Below are 19484 nucleotides of genomic sequence, written 5' to 3'. Positions count from 1 at the left end.
GTAGGTGGTAGAGGCAGGAAAATAACTCAAGCTAAAGTGAATCTTCATTTAATTTGACACTGGCATTTTATAGTTTAATGTGTTATAATTTTTCTGTCTTCCCATATTACAAAAGTCAAACCTCAGATGAAATTCCAGTATCAACATAAATGAAAATAGACCACTTCTTAACCTATCAAATGAGCACCATTGTGCTTTTCTCTCAGGCTGTTCACGTGTGAGAGGAGCTCTTCATAACATCCACAAAGCCACCTCATTGTTCTCCTGACTCCTTTACTGTGGTGTCTGTAAAAAGAAACACAACAACTGAGTTGGTGTCTCAGCACACCAGCTGCCTACCAGTACTGGTCAGCATTTCTCATTGTTTCCTCATACTCCCCCTGTCTATCTGTTGTGTCTTGTCTTCTACTTAAATTGCAAGCTCTTTGGGGAAGGGACCACTGTTTTGTTCTGGGTTTGTACAGCACCTAGCACAATGGGGTCCTGGCCCATGACTGGGGCTCTGAGGCACTACCAGGTTACAAATAGTTAATAATAGCCCAAGTGTTACCCAGGGTTTTCAGAACCCACAGCACTGGTAACTTGTTTCACTCCAGGCAGTGTCAGGAATAAATCAATGGGAACACAGCACTCCAGCTGATAGATTTAACACAAGTAAGCATGCTCTTATCTAAAACTACAGTTGCTTATATTTAAGCACACACAGACACAAGCAATAGGTTTAGAACATCCCAAAAATTTACCTAAAATATGGGACAGTATTGAGTAGTTACAGCAGTTCTGCGATGGCCAATTGTTTCCCCCAGTGGGGAGTAAGGTGTCAGGAAGAATGTCACTCAGGATGGCTTCAGAGGACTGCTCCAAAGTACACTCTATTATCTAGTCCTTTTTATAACTTTTACAAAACACACAGATCGTAGTGACCCCTGCTAAGTCATCGCTTCTCCTAATATCACTAAACTACTTATCAACAAACATTCCTTACAGTCTAGTCATAATAAGCTTCTATGTCAAAGGCACCCAAACTCCAAGGTTCTTGTCCACTTATTCCCTGTCAATCTCAAATTGTTGATTCTGTCTCTCCCCTCCTCCCATTTTGATTAGCAGAGTCTGCAAGCTTGCAGCTAGTCTTGACCTTGCCTTCAGAAGCCCTACTTTATTCAAATTAACCCTTAACTATGCCGTGTTCTATTTTATTAGTTCATGGTGGCTTAATGCACATAATATGGTTGCAGTTGGCTTAATCACATTCTGAGGTACACGCAGCCCTTAAATCTAGGGTAACACATAGAACACAGAACATCTGATAGTGACAATATGTGCTTAGTAAAGACTATGTAAAAACAGGAAGGAGTGAACTCTGCAGAATTCTCAGAGGAAAATCACTCTGGGGCCTTATCCTGTGAGGTGCTGAGCACAATCTTGGAGAAGTCAGTGTGAGCTGAGGGGGTGCACAACACTTTGCAGGATCTGGCCCACTCAGTTACAGAACTACTTTGGTTTCTCTTCACAGCAGTGAGACTTACTGGAGAAGGCACTGGACTGGGACTCAGGAGATTTGGATACTATTCCTGTCTCTGACACTGGCCTGCTGGGTGATGTTAGGCAAGTCACTTCACCACTCTGTGCCTCAGTTTCCCAATCTGTAAAATGGGGATAATGATACTGACCTCCTCTGTAAAATGCTTTGAGATCTACTGATAAGCATGCTATAAGAGTAAAGTATTATTACTTGAGACCTTGATTCAGCAAGGTACTTATGCACGTGCATAAACATAAAGCATGTGAATTGTCCCATTGACTTAAATGTGAACTGGGCCTGCGTGGGTAGAGAAAATTCTTGTGCAGATCCATGGAGGGGAAAACCAGACAGCCTCAGTCTTGGCTGTTGGAAGTCCTCTACAGACTGACAATGGAGAGCTCAGCGATTGTTAGGGCACATGGGAAAGGATCTAACTGTTCAGGGCTCTCACCAGGTTTTGATGTTGACATGCTAACTAATAAGCTGCGATCTCATGGTTACTCTGTCCCGCTCCCAGCTGTATTGTACTGTGACATAGAAGGTTGTACCCATGTAGTATTTTTCTAGGTCTCATTCCCCTCGCGCTACAGTGAGGTTCCTCCTGGCTCACAACAATGTGAGAGGAGAATAAAGGCATACACTGCCAAATGAGTAGGGCCCTACCAAATTCACAGCCATGAAAAATGCATCACGGACCATGAAATCAGAACTCCCCCCATGAAATCTAGCTATTGGAGGGGAGAGCGAGAGGGAGGGGCTGGGGCAGGCTGGGGGCTCCTACTGCACTGGGCTCCAGCTGCTAGTCCCAGCTGAGCTGTGGAGGGATGGAACTTCCTCTTCTCCTGCCCAGCTGCTCTCAGGGAGGGATCAGGCCCCGCTCCAGGTACTTCCCCTGGCCGTAGGAAGCTCCACGGCTGCTGGCTGGGTGTGCAGCTCTGAAGGCAGTGCAGAAGTGAAAGTGGCAATCCCACAACCCCACTACAACAGCTTTGTGATTCCCCCACCCCCATGATCCCCTTTTGGATCGGGACCCCCACGGTTACAACATCATGAAATTTTAGATAACATCTGAAAACATTAAATGCTCATTTAAAAACCCTATGACAGTGAAATTGACCAAAATGGACTGTGAATTTGGTAGGGCCCAACAGATGAGCATACAGACCCTAGTTTAAAACAAACTCTTGTAGCAGAGGAGCTGAGGACCACAGTGCAGTAGTTTTAGAGTTTCACAGACAGGAGGGGAAGCTACAACAGCCATACCCTTTACCTGCTAAAGGAGCAGAGCAAGATCCTCAGCCTCGTTTTCTGCTGGAGGTAAACTTGTGTGCGGAGACAGGCGATGGACTCTAAAGTGTGCAAAAGGGATCGTGTGTTTTTTCTACTAATATGAGATGGTCATGCCAGATAAACGACTGTTTTCTCCTTTGCCTTTTTTAGGTGGCTTGCTATAATGGAGGTTCACATGCTAGTCGTTTTGTTCCTTTACAAATATGAATTTATTCTTTTGGACCCAGTACCAAAGGAGGTAAAATATTTGTATGTTTAATCCAAATCTTTTAACCCTGTTTCTTTACTCTCAATTGAAATGGTGAAAATATTGATAAAAATATGTAAGGGGCAAATTCTGCCCTCACTTCTAGCTATGTAAATCCAGCCATTGAAGCCAACGGAGCTCCTCTGGATTTACAGCAGTGCAGCTGAGCACATTTTGGCCCAAAGATGGCTAAACCTCATCCTAGCTTCTTATTTAATGACTTTGTGCTATTTGCCTCTCTACCGGTACTTAGCACAAGGTAGAGGATATAGAAATGACTTGTCTGTCATCTCATACATAATTTTATCCATGTCTGATGGGCTGGACCCTTGCCACATTACGTGCTCAAAGGTTATTCCCAGGTAGGGGACTGGAAACTCCAAGGGCCTGTTTCTCCATTGCCTTTGCACTCATGTGGCAGAGGGATAAGGACCAGGTGCCAGTCAATACATCAATACCAAAGAATTCACATTCCTTCTCATTCCATTAGGAGGTGAAGGGATTGCCCTCCCCTGCAGAATGGGAAAGAAGCTCAATGCACAGAGTCCTGGTTCCACCAGAGGCTACTCCCTCTCCACACAGGCCCTGTGTCTCTGCACTCTCAAACAGGGCCCAGAATGCAGCACGTTGGGAGCAGCCTGTGTGCATCCCTGTGCTCAGCCCCCTTGAGCATCCAATGGCACTAATTATTAAGCCTGAAATACCCCTTGTTAGTGAGTGACTGGCTAAGAGCAGCACTGACTGCAGCAGCTCCTTGTCCATGCTGCATTCCTCCCCACTGGGCTTGCTGGCTAGCATTCCCTTTCGCAAACATGGTGCTCTGCGTAACACAACACAAGCCTGCTAGGACCCAAATGTGCCACTTGCCTTTCTATCTAAGCCACCATAAGTGAGGTATCTAACATCAGGAGAAGAGATGGAAGCTTGCAATGACCCAGGATTTATAGGAGTTGCCCATTAGGCTGGCATATCAGAGGAACGGCACTCCTTGGTTCTGGTGGAAGAACCTGGGCTGCTACTCCCCAGTGGTGGAAAGTCCATTTAGGATGGGGGGTTGCAGCGGAGCTGGTCAGCACAGCCCTCAAAATGAGTAGGGCAGCCAGGGAAAGGGGCATGGCCACAATATCTCAGCCAGCAGCTCCCTCTTCAGGACTGGGGCAGCACTGGTGTCTGTGCTCCCACTGGAGTGAATTGCACCTTCTGTCTGCCACCACAGGCAATCATGCCACTGAAAGTAAATTGAGTCCCATTAGAGTTCATGCTTCATACTGTATTAGAGCCAATACTGGCCTAAAATGAAACATGGGAGACAAAATCTGGTCCTGCTGAAGACAATGACAACTCCAATTGGCTTCAGTGGGAGTAAGAGTTGGCCTTAATATTGGTTCTCAAGTCTGTGTAACAAGGCAAAGCAAATCTCTAAGAAACAATGCCTATAACATTAATATCAAAGCAAACCGAGACAAGGGCTGCATTCACTAAACTAACCCAGATGCATATTTACCATGTCTTTCTACTGCTTTTCTATCTTTTTGCAGAGCCTTCTCCATTTAGTGGGGACACAGCAGCCCATGGGAGCATGCCGGGTTCAGTATAAACTCCGGCAATGAAAGCTGACTTGACTAACTCTGGTTCCTTTGCCAGCTGCTGTCTGTGAGGGACCATTGCTCTGTTTCACTTTAGCATGTCCTATGCGCCCCAATGTAGTCGGTGCCTAAGCAGTTTTTTAAACAGTTTCAAATGCTGTATGTACTTTGTAGTTTTTGTATCATGCCCATCACTGTGGTATTTAAGCACCTGGGCCTGATTGCTTAGGATACAGTATTTAAAATGCAGCCTTCCTTTATGCATATGCAATTTGTGGGTGTAATCATTGGCAGTGTGTAGCTTTCTAACTCGCTGACTGCACACACAAGGCAGGCGTTTAGAGGCCAGATTCATTATGCTCACTGTTACTTTGGGGCACAAAGAGGGAGGCTGTGCTGGGAGCTCTTTGAAAATCAGGTCGTCTTGGCCCAATTCACAGCTGTGCTGCATGTTCACTTGGACCAGTGCAAAGTGGCTGGTAAGCATTAGCAGGTCAGAACAGTAATGCCTTGCACTGGTATAAATGAATGCACAAAGTTCAGGACCATAGTGATTGGGCCCTCTGGATCAGATCCTCAGCTGGTGTAAATCAGCATAACTCCTCTGTCTTTGCTGGAATGATTTACACCAGAGGAGGAGCTGACCTGTCTAAACTACAGCTAAATGATTGTAAATGAAATATATGAAAAGTGAAAGTGATCCTGTGCCCTGGGTGCAGCCAAAACTCCCACTGACTTTTGTTGAGCTTTGGTTGCTCCAGGGATTCAGAATTGCCCCCTACCTTATAGTATAATGAAAGCCTTGCCATGGTGTGTTTTCCATTTTATACTTTGCAAGAATTTGCAAGGAAACTTTGTCTAAGGTCTAGAAGACTTTTGCTTTCGTTTAATGATTTACAGCATGTGAAATACCAACCTTTTTTGGCTGTTGCACAAATCTGAAAATATCTAACCCTAAAAAGAAAATCTGGAAAAAACCACTATTAGAGGAAGCAGTTCAATAAATTAAAAATGTCTTTTAGAATATACAAAATTTTAACTGCTGTAAGATTTGATACATTATAATCTTGTTTGTATATCTTTACTTTTAAGTAAAGACTACTGATCACTTTTACAAATATTGTCCTCCAAAAAGGACATTTTAAAATGGTAAGAACTACAGAATTAAGTTCCATAGGAAAAAATATAACTATACTATGATGCACTAAATTGGTGACCAGATCCTATCTCGCTTGGTTTATGGATCTGACAGTATTGCAACCTAGCCACCTGGTTGGCTAGTGATTTTGGTAATGGTATATTAAAGTGGTCTCTGGTTGTGCTCATTATAGTTACAGCTGCAAGACAGTTTCCATTCTCACCTCTTGTTTTTTGTTGCTTAAGTGGTTCTGAACAGTCACCTTTAGAGCTGATATTTTCATGTGTGGTCACTGTGTAAAAGTATGGGTCTATATATATTTTTATTTTTTGAAAGTTTGAGCAAAATCTGTTCTGGTATTTTGCAGTCGTGAGCATGGAAACTTCTTTCCCATTGCTTTAAAATAAACACTCTCATGTTTTTTCCCCAAAAGGGCAACATCACACTTGACACATCAGTAATCCCCAATGAGCAGTAATGACTGTGCTATAAACATTTTTTTTTCTAGCAGAGTTGTGTTACCAGATTTGCCTGTTGCTTTGGGGTACCCTCATTTTAGGGTTACTTTTCTGGGGGGGAGGGGATTTCTGTAATTCTATCAATGTACTGTTTGTGTCACTTGTGTTTTCATATGGAGCTCTACTTCTCCCTTCTGCAAGTTTCCTCCCAATGGAGCTATCCTGCCAGACCTAGGTTCCCCAGAGCTGGGTTCCTCCAGCCCCAGAATCAGCTGAACAAACACCACAGATGGACAGAGCACGTATGAGCGGACCAGGTCAGTCAGCACTCCCAAATTGACCCCTGATATGCCCCTGGACCCAGCAGGCTGGGTCGAGCAGCACTTTCAAGCTGCCACCCTCCTATGCCACAGGTTCAGCATGTCCCTGTTCTCACTTTGACATTACAATTGTTATGGTAGAACCCACTTGATGAGCAAACCCCACAGGATTTTTGGGGGCTACAGGGATCTTTAGCTTAGGTAAGAGGAGCGTTGCTGCAGAGCAAATAGGGAAGCCAAAACCACAAAACAGAGGGAAGCAACCAGCTTAACCATAAAAGTTATTTATTGCCAGGTAATAACCCTACATGGAGAGCCAAACAAACAAAACAGTTAAGATATTAAATCTAGCTTAAATTTGATTACAAAAGTCAGGTTTAGAAAACTATACCTGATCACACAGGTCAGGGTTAGAAAACTATACCTAGAGTAGGAAAAAAAAAAACAGCTAGAGTTGGGTTCTCACCTCTGTGAAGCTTGAACTGGTCGGGGCTCCCAGGTGATGGTGGTAGCTGAGACCCCAGCATGATCAGTCAGGATAAGATGAGGTCCCAATGGAACTGATGCAGATTTTGGATCCAGGCATCAGGACACTTACTTGAGCATAGATAGGGGTTTTTGTAGGGAAACAATGGTTCAAAGGAGAACACAAGATTTGTCTATGGGTAAACCAATGGCTCAAGGGAGTATAGCCTGAACAAAACAACTTTGGTAGACAATAGGAACTGATCATTACTGGCTATGGGCAGTGTTCCTTCAAGAGAGCTCACAATGCAATTAGTCAGTTTCAGTATTTTGGATACCAATAAAGGATTTATTACTAGAATTGGTCTGATAACTACTGAGCTGGGTGTGTGCAGGCATGGGTTCATTAACATCTGCAGCAGAGATTCCCCATCATGCAGTGCTTCCCTGCTTTTCTGGTCCAAGAGTTCAGTGCGGTTCTTGCCTTGGAATCTGTTTTCCATTCTGTATGCTAATGGAGATGCCTCCTTGTCCCATCTTCCATGCAAATGGGGTTAGGGGAAATGCCTTTGTCCGGAGGGGTTTAGGTGTGTCACCCACTGCCTTTTCATTGCTTTTTCTAAGTCGTTCTTCTGATAGGTTTTGAGTCAAGCAGAGGCTGGAGGGGGGGCAGGTGTTCTTTCGTGAGTCATACAGGCTTGATTCTGCACCCTGGTTCCTCAAGAACACAGAGCTGACAGGTAACATATGAACATTTGAAAATAGAATGCACATGAGTTCCAATCTGCCTCGAGAGCTGGGAATACCTTCGGGTGTCAACTTCAAACCTGCATAACACACTCCAAGTTAAGTTTAAAAAAACAAAAAACAATCCTGATGTCTAAGCCTCTGAGATCTACAAATGCTTTTCTTCAAACCCTCTAAAAACAACCTCTGCGCTAAGATCAGATATAAGAGGTTTTGTCCTATGAAAGTTTCTATTTGTCCTAGAAAGTTTGAGTGATTGCAAATAGGGGTTAAGTATAAAAGTACTAGCTCAGCCTTAATCATACTATCAGTATTGTAACTAACCTGAAAGTTGCTAAATCTTCTGATTTATAAAGCAGTGTGCAATAGCTGTATCCCATTAGTGCGATCTTGTCAGGCACATTGTGCTAATTTAATTAGTCTTGGTTGTATAATTTAAGCCCTGAAGTTGCCAAGGGAACTGTGTGGGCACATTCCTACATCTATATGGAGTCCAACTGTCTGCAATGGGGCATAAGGTTAGACTGTAAGCGTTCTGGGCAGGGACCATATCTGTGTTCGGTACAAGACACATTGTTTGCATTAACAAGCAATATAAACGGTTTTGAACTTTCCCTTCTTGTCATTCTAACAATAAATGTCCTCTCCCTGTTGATTTTTGGCCTCCCTTTTGCCTAATATTTTCTGTTGCTGTTTTTCTCAATGGCGCAGGCACCAGACTGTAGCACTCTATTTACTTTATTGCTTGTACCAGTCATGTGGCACTTGAGAAGGACTGTACAGAGCGCTGGGACACTAGTTGCATCTAAGCACTTGTGCTCATTGTTTGTGGTTTTTTAAATATGAAAGTAACTTGCTAGGTCCTGATCTCAGAAGGTGTTGTGCACCTACAACTTCCAGTGACTTCAACAGCAGTTGCAAGTTCTCATCATCCCTTGGAATCAGGCCCTTCCTGAGGATACAAAGCCTTTATGGGTCCTTGAAAAGACTCTTCTTGACTTCAGTGGGCTTTGAGTCTGGCTCCTAGTTTATTGCTGTAGCGGTAAATATTGTGTGGGGTGTTCAGGTAGCCTGAATGCAAATTCTACTCTGCTACTGTGACTAATGGAGCAGTGCACCTGTAATGGACAGCAGAAGGTGGGACTGTATTTTGTTTAACACCACCAGGCTGGTGTGCTTGCAGATTTTTAAAATTCAGTGATAAGTAAGAATAAGGTCATCTCTATTGCATGTATGTACAAGAGAACTATTAAGTAATACCCTGTGGGTCAAGCCCCACCAGATGCCTTAGGAACTCTAGGTTCTGACCGCTTCTATCATGACACAAGCTGGACCTATCTCCTTACAAAGTGACCAAAGCACTCAGTCTGGCTTAGCAAGGACTCTAGGAGCTTGGTGCTCATTTGTTTAGATGTAAGTAGCCTCCCTTTCTGACAGCGGGAAACCAGTGGTACAGGTTGTCTTCAGGGCAAGAAATAAAATACAGGAAACCAAACCTGATTTGTCACAGGGTGACTGGACCCTGCTGTTTCTGATTTTGGATGGGTGATGGGAGACCTATTGTGAATGAGACAATACTCAATTTACTAAATAGTACAGATGACCATTTCCTAACTCAAAAAACATTACAGCCAACACTGAGGAATTCTATAGTAGACCTGTGATCAGTTCCTCTTCATCTGTCAAGATAAGAACTAAAAATTAACGGTAATATAGTGTGATGGTTCTTGGAGTATGCAGGACTGAGAGTCACTTTGTTACCTCCCCCTCACCTCCAGTGTGAGGGAGACTTGCTTATCCCTAAGTTGGGGGTCAGCTCCCTGCCACCAGCAGCCTATTAGCCACCCAAGCACTCCACTCTGAGCTATGTTAGCCCTTCCTTTACTTTGCATGTTAACAGTTGGTGCATCCCAGTCCCAGGGTCTCTGTGGAGCATTCCCCTGTAGTGTCCAACCCCGTACACGCATAGAAATACCAGGTCTGCTGTCCCCAAGGGACCAGTGTACATGACAGCTTGTATGATTTAACTCAGGAAACAAGGATAAGTTTATTATCAAAGATGCAAGATTCAAGTAATAGTGAGAGAGGATAATGGAAACAAAAGATTGCAAAATGATATCCCATTGTCATGAATGTAAATGCACTTCCTGTTTACTTCCTTGTTGTCGTCTTTGTTCTCCAAATATAGTCCAGCAAACCTTTGAAGTGTAGCTCAAGAAAAAGTTCATTTTCCCCTAAGTGTTTCTCTACCTGTTAGTTCTTTTCTGAAATTCTTAGTCTTTCATCTGCATTCAGCTTAGATGGGTGACGGGAGAGCCATTGTGAATGAGATAATACTCAATTTACATTTCAATAGCGAGACAGGTGAATAAATATCCCTTGTCTGACAGAAAAACCTGTTTTAAAATCTGTATTGAGGCAAACATATTTTCTGTATGGGTGTGTGTCTTCACATTGTATCTGTACATACATTTCACACTGGTATTAATGACCAGTGTCACCCTGCATTTCATAGAATCATAGAATATCAGGGTTGGAAGGGACCCCAGAAGGTCATCTAGTCCAACCCCCTGCTCGAAGCAGGACCAATTCCCAGTTAAATCATCCCAGCCAGGGCTTTGTCAAGCCTGACCTTAAAAACCTCTAAGGAAGGAGATTCTACCACCTCCCTAGGTAACGCATTCCAGTGTTTCACCACCCTCTTAGTGAAAAAGTTTTTCCTAATATCCAATCTAAACCTCCCCCATTGCAACTTGAGACCATTACTCCTCGTTCTGTCATCTGCTACCATTGAGAACAGTCTAGAGCCATCCTCTTTGGAACCCCCTTTCAGGTAGTTGAAAGCAGCTATCAAATCCCCCCTCATTCTTCTCTTCTGCAGACTAAACAATCCCAGCTCCCTCAGCCTCTCCTCATAAGTCATGTGCTCTAGACCCCTAATCATTTTTGTTGCCCTTCGCTGGACTCTCTCCAATTTATCCACATCCTTCTTGTAGTGTGGGGCCCAAAACTGGACACAGTACTCCAGATGAGGCCTCACCAGTGTCGAATAGAGGGGAACGATCACATCCCTCGATCTGCTGGCTATGCCCCTATTTCATTAAAGACCTCACATAACAGTTTTTGGTGAACCAGAATGTACATACCAGAATTAGCACATTCCTATAACCTCCTTGCCAGTTGGCAGGGAGGGGTTCTTGGGTCATGGGACTTAACTATGCACTTCAGTTTAAGTATGTGCTTAAGTACTTTGAATCAGGGCCAATTGCCTTAGACAGCTAATGGGTTGATCACATTTATAATGTGCCAACAGAATAAAGTCCAGAACAATAATACACTTGGTGCCTTCATAATGCTGAAAACAATTATGAGCCACATCTGCTGAGAGGATGAATTTAATCAGAAATATGTGAATGAGACACTGGAATTGTTTAAGTACACTTTACTAGATGACTAAAAAGCCATCTACGAAAAAGGTTGTATTGGTTTAAAAAAAATGGCTTGGTTTAGAAGGGAAATGATCAAATGGAAGGAAAGGCAATTTGATAGTAATGACTATAACTCAGAAGCTAGAAATTGTAGGAAATTGATAAGGGAAGCAAAGGGACACAAGGTGAAATCTTTGGCCCACAGAGTTAAGGACAAAAGAAGGAGTTTTTAAAGTATATTGGAACAAAAAGAATTGTAACAATGCTATTGGTCCATTACTAGATGGAAACAGTGGAATTATCAATAATAAAGCAGAAAAGGCAGAAGTGTTCCATAAATATTTCTGTTCTTTATTTGGGAAAAAATCAGATGATGTAGTCATGTCATATGACAACACTCTTTCCACTCCACTATTAGCTTAGGAAGATGTTAAACAGAAGCTACTAAAGTTAGACCTTTTAAAATCAGCAGGTGCAGAAAATTTGTATCCAAGAGCTGGCTGAGGAGTTCACTGGACTGTTAATGTTGATTTTCAAAAAGTTCTAGAAGACAGGAGGAAAGCTGATGTTGTGTCAATAGTTTTTTAAAAGGTAAATAGGACAACCCTGTTAATTATGTCTGTCTTTCTGACATCTATCTTGGATAAGATAATGGAGTGGTCAATACAGGACTCAGTTAACAAAGAATTAAAGGAGAGTAATTAATGGCAATCAATATGGGTTTCTGGAAAATTGATCCTGTCAGATTAACTTGATAACTTTTTAAATTAAATTACAATTTTTATTGATAACAGTAATAGTGGTGATATAATAGACTTCTGTAAGACATTTGACTTGGTACCACAGGATGTTTTGATTAAAAAACTAGAAAGATATAAAATTAACATGGCACACATTAAATGGATTAAAAGCTGGCTAACTGATAGGTCTCAAAACGTAATTGTAAGTGGGGGGAATCATCATCAACCGAGTGGTGTATTTCTGATCCTGCAGAGATCAATTTTTGGCCCTATGATATTTAACATTTTTATCAATAACCTGGAAGAAAAAAAGTTGTCACTGATAAAGTTTGCAGATGACCCAGCAAATTGGGGGAGTGGTAAATAATGAACAGGAAAGGTCACTGATACGGAGTGATCTGGATTACCTGCTAAACTGGGCCCAAGTAAACAATATGCATTTTAATACTGCTATATGTAAATGCATACATCTTGGAACAAAGAACATAGGCCATACTTACATGATGGGGGACTCTATCCTGGGAAGTAGTGATACTGAAAAAGATTAGGTGGTCATGGTAGATAATCAGCTGACTGTGAACTCCCACTGTGATGCTGTGGCTAAAAGGGTTAATTCTATCCTTGGGTGCATAAACAGGGATCTCTCGTAGGAGTAAAGAGGTGATTTTATCTCTGCATTTGGCACTCGTGCAACCACTGCTGGAATACTATGACTAGTTCTGGTGTCCACAATTCAAGAAGGATGTTGATAAATTGGAGAGGGTTCAGCATAGAGCCACAAGAATATTTAAAGGGTTAGAAAACATGCCTTATCGTAAGAGACTCTAGGAGCTCAATCTATTTAGCTTAAGAAAGAGAAGGGTAGGGGGTGATTTGATTAGAGTCTATAAGTACCTACATGGGTAACAAATATTTAACAATGGGCTCTTCAATATAGCAGAGAAAGGTATAACACCATCCAATGGCTGGAAGTTGAAGCTAGACAAATTCAGACTGGAACTATGGCATACATTTTTAACAGTGAGAGTAATTAACCAGAGAATCATAGGACTGGAAGGGACCTCGAGAGGTCATCTAGTCCAGTCCCCTGCACTCATGGCAGAACTAAGTATTATCTAGGCATCCCTGACAGATGTTTGTCTAACCTGCTCTTAAAAAATCTCCAATGATGGAGATTCCACAACCTCCCTAGGCAATTTATTCCAGTGCTTAACCACCCTGACAAGAAGTTTTTCCTAATGTCCAACCTAAACCTCCCTTGCTGCAATTTAAGCCCGTTGCTTCTTGCCCTATCCTCAGAGGTTAAGAAGAATAATTCTTCTCCCTCCTCCTTGTAACAATCTTTTATGTACTTGAAAATGGTTATCATGTCCCCTCTCAGTCTTCTCTTTTCCAGACTAAACAAGTCTAATTCTTTCAATGTTTTCTAGACCTTTAGTCATTTGTGTTGCTCTTCTCTGGACTTTCTCCAATTTGTCTACATCTTTCCTGAAATGTGGCGCCCAGAACTCAAGACAGTATTCCAGTTGAGGCCTAATCCGTGCAGAGTAGAGCGGAAGAAGTACTTCTCATGTCTTGCTTACAACACTCCTGCTAATACATCCCAGAATGATGTTCGCTTTTTTTGCAACAGTGTTACACTCTTGACTCATATTTAGCTTGTGGTCCACTATGACCCCCAGATCCCTTTCCGCAGTACTGCTTCCTAGGCAGTCATTTCTCATTTTGTATGTGTACAACTGATTGTTCCTTCCTAAGTGGAGTACTTTGTGTTTGTCCTTATTGAATTTCATCCTATTTACTTCAGACCATTTCTCCAGTTTGTCCAGATAATTTTGAATTTTAATCCTATCCTCCAAAGCACTTGCAACCCCTCCCAGCTTGGTATCGTCCGCAAACTTTAGAAGTGTACTCTCTATGCCATGATCTAAATCACTGATGAAAATAGTGAACAGAACTGGACCCAGAACTGATCCCTGCGGGACCCCACTCCTTATGCCCTTCCAGCATGACTGTGAACCTCTGGGAACGGTTTTTCAACCAGTTTTGTAACAACCTTATAGTAGCTCGATGTAGGTTGTATTTCCCTGGGTTGTTTATGAGAAGGTCAGGGAAGACGGTATCAAAAGCTTTTCTAAAGTCAAGATATACCACATCTACCGCTTCCCCCCTAGCCACAAGGCTTGTTACCCTGTCAAATAAAGCTATCAGGTTGGTTTGACAGGATTTGTTCTTGACAAATCCATGCTGACTGTTACTTATTACCTTCTAGATGTCTGCAAATTGATTGCTTAATTATTCGCTCCATTTTACCAATGGTTGTGCCATATTCTTCATCATCTAATGATTTTTAAACCAAGATTGGATGGTCTTCTAAAAGCTGTGCTCTAGGAATTATTTTGGGGATGTTCTATGGACTGTGTCATAGAGGTGTCCCTCAATAGTCCCTTCTGGCCTTGGAATCCATGAAAACCAAGGGGCCAATATACATGGACTGATTATCTGCTGCCAATAGGCCTGAAGGGAAGGCACCTGGGCTTATAAAAGGGGAGAGAAGTGGGTTCCTAAAGGGACCTGAGTTAGGAGTGGAAAGCAGAAGAAAGTTAGAATGCTGAAGAGAAAACCACTCCTTAGGGAGGCAGGACTGGGCCCAGCTGAAACTGGGATGAAGACTTTGTAAGTCTGTGTTTTCTTTTGGAAGTCTGCATGAAAAACTTAACAAATTGGACCCCAGAAGAGGGAATGTTTTTAATATCTAGCCTTTGTGGACTTTGTAAGGAAACTGAGGCAGGCCTCTTCAGACCCACACTTGGCCAGAAAGGGGGGTGCTTTGGGGCAGGCCTCGGCCAGGTTGCTAATTACTATGAAACCTGGCTTCCCCATAGTCATTGCCCCATTTCGCAAAGTCAGAGGCTGTTTTGTTTTGTTTTTTAATTTCAGGGCAATGCCTTCCTGTGTGTCCCATTTTCCCACAACTTACTACCCCAGAAGCCTTGCTTTTCCTTCATCCACCCCAGAGACAGAAAGGGAAAGTGGTATGGAGTCTGCCCAACTGTATGCCTGGATTGTGGGAAACAGGGAGACATAAGATGACTATTCCATGCTTGTCATGAGTGTTAGGTCTGCTACACTGCACAGGACCCCTTGGAAACTGGGGAAAGCCCAGACTCTTAAAGATACTGTGTTATGGAGGGATGAGCCCTGACTACTAGGGGATTGAGACAAAGGAGTGTGGGAATCCACTTTGGATGAAGCAAAAGTGGGCCTCAGAGCGGTTTGGGGGACACACACACAGGAATTGCCCTGAAAAAAATCTCAAACTTTAGGAAGTAGGATTATCCATGTGGGGAAGCCAGGCTTCAGAGGATCTAGCAACCTTATTCTAGGCCTTATGGCAAAGAATACCTGCCCTGTAGTGCCCCCTTCTGCCCAAGTGTGGCTCTGCAGAGGCCTTCCTCAGTTTCCTCTTAAATCAGGCTCCCTTAAAAAGTCCACAAGCCAGATATTTGTAACCTTTCCCCTTGTTGGAGTCCAATTTATTAAGTCCTGAACCAAATCTTTCAAAAGAAAACTCAAACTTACAAAGTCTTCATCCCACTTGCAGCTTGGCCCAGTCCCTTTTTGCTGGGAATTTGGCCATCTCCACAGGCCTTCCCCCTGCTGACTCAGGAGCCTTCTTGCTCCTTGCAGGTATCTGCTAACAACCTGCAACTGTCTCTCCTCTTTTGAGGCCCAGCTGCTTTCCCTTACAGTCTAGGGAGCAGCAAGCACAGTGGGAGCCTGCTCATGAATCTAAAGCTGGTTGGAAAACAATTCTTGTTCTTGTGAAAAAAAATTGGAAATGTTTCTGCTTTCGTTGACGTTTTAGGATTTTGTTGAAGAAGTAAAAGTGTTTCAGCTGAAAACTCAGCCACTGCTGAGAAACCAAAAAACCAAAACAAAAAAAGCCATGGAAAACAAATTTCTAGAGGAAATGTTTAACTTTTGATGAAATAGGTCCCCCTCACCCATGCTTGCCAGCCATGCATTCCCAGGGGGCAGAGAATGGGCTCTGTCTTTACTTCAGTCATGTTACTTAATCCCCTTTCTGCCCTTGGGTGGGGCATATACACAGAGTCAAAGAAACCAGAAGATTAGGTTTACCAGGTGGCTCCTGAAAGCAGGCTGCATCTGGGGACAAAAAGACATGACACCAGTTCTTGAAATGAACTAGTTTAAGCTAACGATGGCTGCCTGTAACAGATCAAGCACTCACTGGCACAGCGCCTCCTGCTGGTCAGTCTAGGAATTAGCTCTTTCCAGCCTCGGAGTGCCTCCAGCTGGCCGGTGTGTCACCTGCCACAGGCCCCCATGTCCCTCCCAGACCCAGTGCCCCTTACCCTTGGGGTGCTGCCCTATACTCTGGGTTTCCCCTCACAGGGGAACCCCCTCCCCTTTGTCCACCTTGCCTCAGTGGCTACTGCCAGTCATCATCTAGCCCCTTTTCTCTGGGGCAAACTGCAGTCAGTAATGGCCACTCATCACTGGCAAGGGGATTGGACCAGCTGCCTCTGCCTATCCCCAGGCTGCACCTCTGCAGCCCCAGTACCTCCTTAGGCCTTTAATAAGGCCTCAACCTGGGGAGTTGCCAGGCTGGCACTCCCCAGCTCCTTTTACTCTTCCCCAGCACTGCTCTGCCCAAGGTACCCTGTCTCCCAAGCAGCTAGGTCCTTCTCATGCCCCAGGAGCCCTTCTTATACTACCCAGCCGGGTCCTGATTGGCTGCCTCAAGTCCGCTCATGATTGGCTCCCTGGGGCAGCTGTTTCCCAGGGCTGTTTTTAACCCAGAGCGGGGTGATCACCCTGCTACGCTGCCTATAAAAAAAATATTGCCAAGGTCAGTGGTGTTAAGCACTGAGCCAAAGCGAAGTGGACTTAGGTACCTATTTTACTTTCAGCACATGTGTTAAGTATCTTGACTCAGGGCCCAATTGCCTTAGAGAGCTAAATACAGGTAGACTTAGTATTTTCTATATTCAACACATTTGTTATAGCAGTTTTACGGAAATACAAGGGATTGCTTGAGATACACCTCTACCCCGATAGAACGTGACCCAATATAACATGAATTTGGATATAATGCGGTAAAGCAGTGCTCTGGGGGACGGGGCTGCGCGTTCCGGCGGATCAGCACATCAGGCTCTGACACGCTGCTCAGAGCAGCGTGTTAAGGGTGCCAGGCCGGGGCCGAGGGCTTGGATAAGGGGCAGAGGGTCTTGGGGGGTGGTCAGTGGATAGGGAGCGGGGGGGTTGGATGGTTCGGAGGTTCTGGGGGCGGGGCGGTCAGGGGACGGGGAATGGGGGCATTGGATAGGGCGTGGGAGTCCCAGGGAGCCTGTCAGGGGGTGGGGGTGTGGATGGGGAGCAGGGGGGTTGGGCAGGGGATGGGGTCCTGGGGGTGATTAGGGATGCGGGGGGTCTCTGGAGGGAGCGGTCAGGGGACAAGGAGCAGGATAGGGGGTGGGGTCTTGGGGGGGTGGTTAGGGGCAGGGGGTCTCTGGACGGGGTAGTCAGGGGACAAGGATTGGGGGGGGTTGGATGGGTCGGGGGTTCTGAGGGGTCAGTCAGGGGACGGGAAGTCACTATTAATAACGGAAATGCTGAAGGCCAAAGCAAGTTCGATATAACGTGGTTTCACCTATAATGCGGTAAGATTTTTTGGCTCCCGAGGACTGCGTTATATCGGGGTAGAGGTGTACTGAAGTTGCTCTGTTGGTCTTTGATGCAGCTGCCCATAAATTACTTAACAGATTAGGGGATGGGCGAGTCCTTAATTCTGCTTGCTTGTTTCGGAGTTACAAACATTGTGAGTGGTGGGTGCAGAGGAGACCCGTGCCTGCAGATAGTGGGGTTGGGGAAGGGAGGGGGGGAAACAACAGTGTTACTGAGCATGCTCAGTACAAGCCAAGCAGCAACCCCACATGCCCCGCTCCCCACTTGTCATCTTTGGGAGGATGCATCTTGAAAATCACCAAAAAATGTGTTACATAGTTTATGGGCAGCCCCAATAAAACTACCAAAGGTTAAGGGGGCATCACTGGTTTAGCAAAGTAAAATTTTAAACCATCACATTATATTAAAAAAAAAACATTTGGCTTTCTTGGCAGCAAGCATCTTTCCCAATGATTTGGTGCATTCTAAACATGTGGCTCATCACACGGCCAAAAATATTTCTTCTCCACTGGTATGCAGTGGAAGGGGAATTAGGCACAAGAAAGGCATTCAGGAGATAGCAAGAGTTTAATTGAAACGACCAAGGAGAAGCTTTCATCGTGTATCTATGCTGAACAACATTGGACGTGCCATTGATGGGCAGATAATTATTTATTTCTTCACTTTGATCATAAAATTACCAGGAAAGGCTTAATGGAGTTATAAATATCTTGTTTCCATGAGAGTCGTGGGAAGATAATTATAGTACTGAAGTCTTTACAAAGATAATACCATTCTGTACATACGCTGTCTGAGAAGGCACAGACCCATGGATTACGTATGGAACTAAGAGTCTGGAAGCCTGGGTTCTGTTCCCAGTTCTGGGGCTGACTTTCTGTGTGCCTTTGGGCAAGTCACTTCATCTTTCTGTGGCTCAGTTTCTCCTCTGCAAAATGGGGATAATGATACTCACTATTGTGAAGCAATAGGCTATAGGTTAGAATTGCTAAGTATTGTCCTTATTTAGCAAGGCACTCAAGCGTGTTCTTAACCTCTTTTGAAATCTATAAGACTTCAGTATGTCCACATAGCTCGCAGCAGTGAGCCTCCCAGCCCAGGTGGATGGACCTGGGCTTGTGGGCAGAGCCGTCCCTAGGGTACAGCGAATCGGGGCGACCGCCCTGGGCCCCGCCCGCGCTTCATGAGGAGGTGGGTGCGGAGGTGAGGTAAAAGGCAGGGTGTGTGGGCGGGGGGGCCAGGAGGAGCCCCCCTACCCAACCTTCCCCTCCGCCCAGCACCTCCTGTCCACCAGCAGGCCCCACCAATCAGCGCCTCCCCATCCCTCCCAGCGCCTACCGCTAATCAGCTTTTTCATCTGGAGGCACTGCGGGGGAGGGAGGAGGAGCGAGAACGCAGCTTGCTCGGGGGAGAGGGCAGAACTGGGTAGGGAAGAGGTGGGGCGGGGGCAGGAAGAGACGGGGTGGGGCCTTGGGGGAAGGGGTGGAATGGGGGCAGGGCCTGGGAAGAGCCGGGGGGACCATCCCCCAGCAGATAGAAACTCAGCACCTATGTCCCGGGCCCTGCACCCCACTACGGATGGCCCTGCTTGCGGGGCTCACACTAGTGCTCTAAAACTAGCGGTATAGACAACATTTGAAGTTGCAGGTTGGACTGGAGTTCGGGCTCTGAAGCCTAAGGAGGGGTGGGCGTCAGAGCCCGAGGTGCAACTTCAAAGCATTGTCGACGGAGGTATTTTTAGAGCGCTAGCAGGAGCCCTGCACACCAAAATCTGTCAGCCCAAACTGGGAGGTTCTTTGCTGCAGGCTGTGTAGACATAAGTGCTTTGCAGAAC

The 19484-nt window shown here is 44.8% G+C and overlaps 1 protein-coding gene across 2 annotated transcripts in view; it reads left to right on the top strand.

The window, feature by feature from the left end:
- Window positions 1-8318, top strand: part of LOC141984428 (24-hydroxycholesterol 7-alpha-hydroxylase-like) — a 57711-nt gene extending 49393 nt beyond the window's left edge. For both annotated transcript variants that reach the window (XM_074947481.1, XM_074947479.1), the window contains 2 exons: window positions 2963-3050; window positions 4598-8318. In XM_074947481.1, coding sequence (XP_074803582.1) covers window positions 2963-3050; window positions 4598-4669 — 160 coding nt within the window. In that variant the 3' untranslated portion in view covers window positions 4670-8318. The remainder of the gene's footprint in view (window positions 1-2962; window positions 3051-4597) is intronic.
- Window positions 8319-19484: the final 11166 nt, after the last annotated feature.

This window comes from Natator depressus, chromosome 3 (assembly GCF_965152275.1).
Source record: "Natator depressus isolate rNatDep1 chromosome 3, rNatDep2.hap1, whole genome shotgun sequence".
Taxonomy (NCBI): Eukaryota; Metazoa; Chordata; order Testudines; family Cheloniidae; genus Natator; species Natator depressus.
The sequence above is the reverse complement of the archived record's forward strand: the minus strand, read 5'-3'. Positions and strand labels throughout refer to the sequence as shown.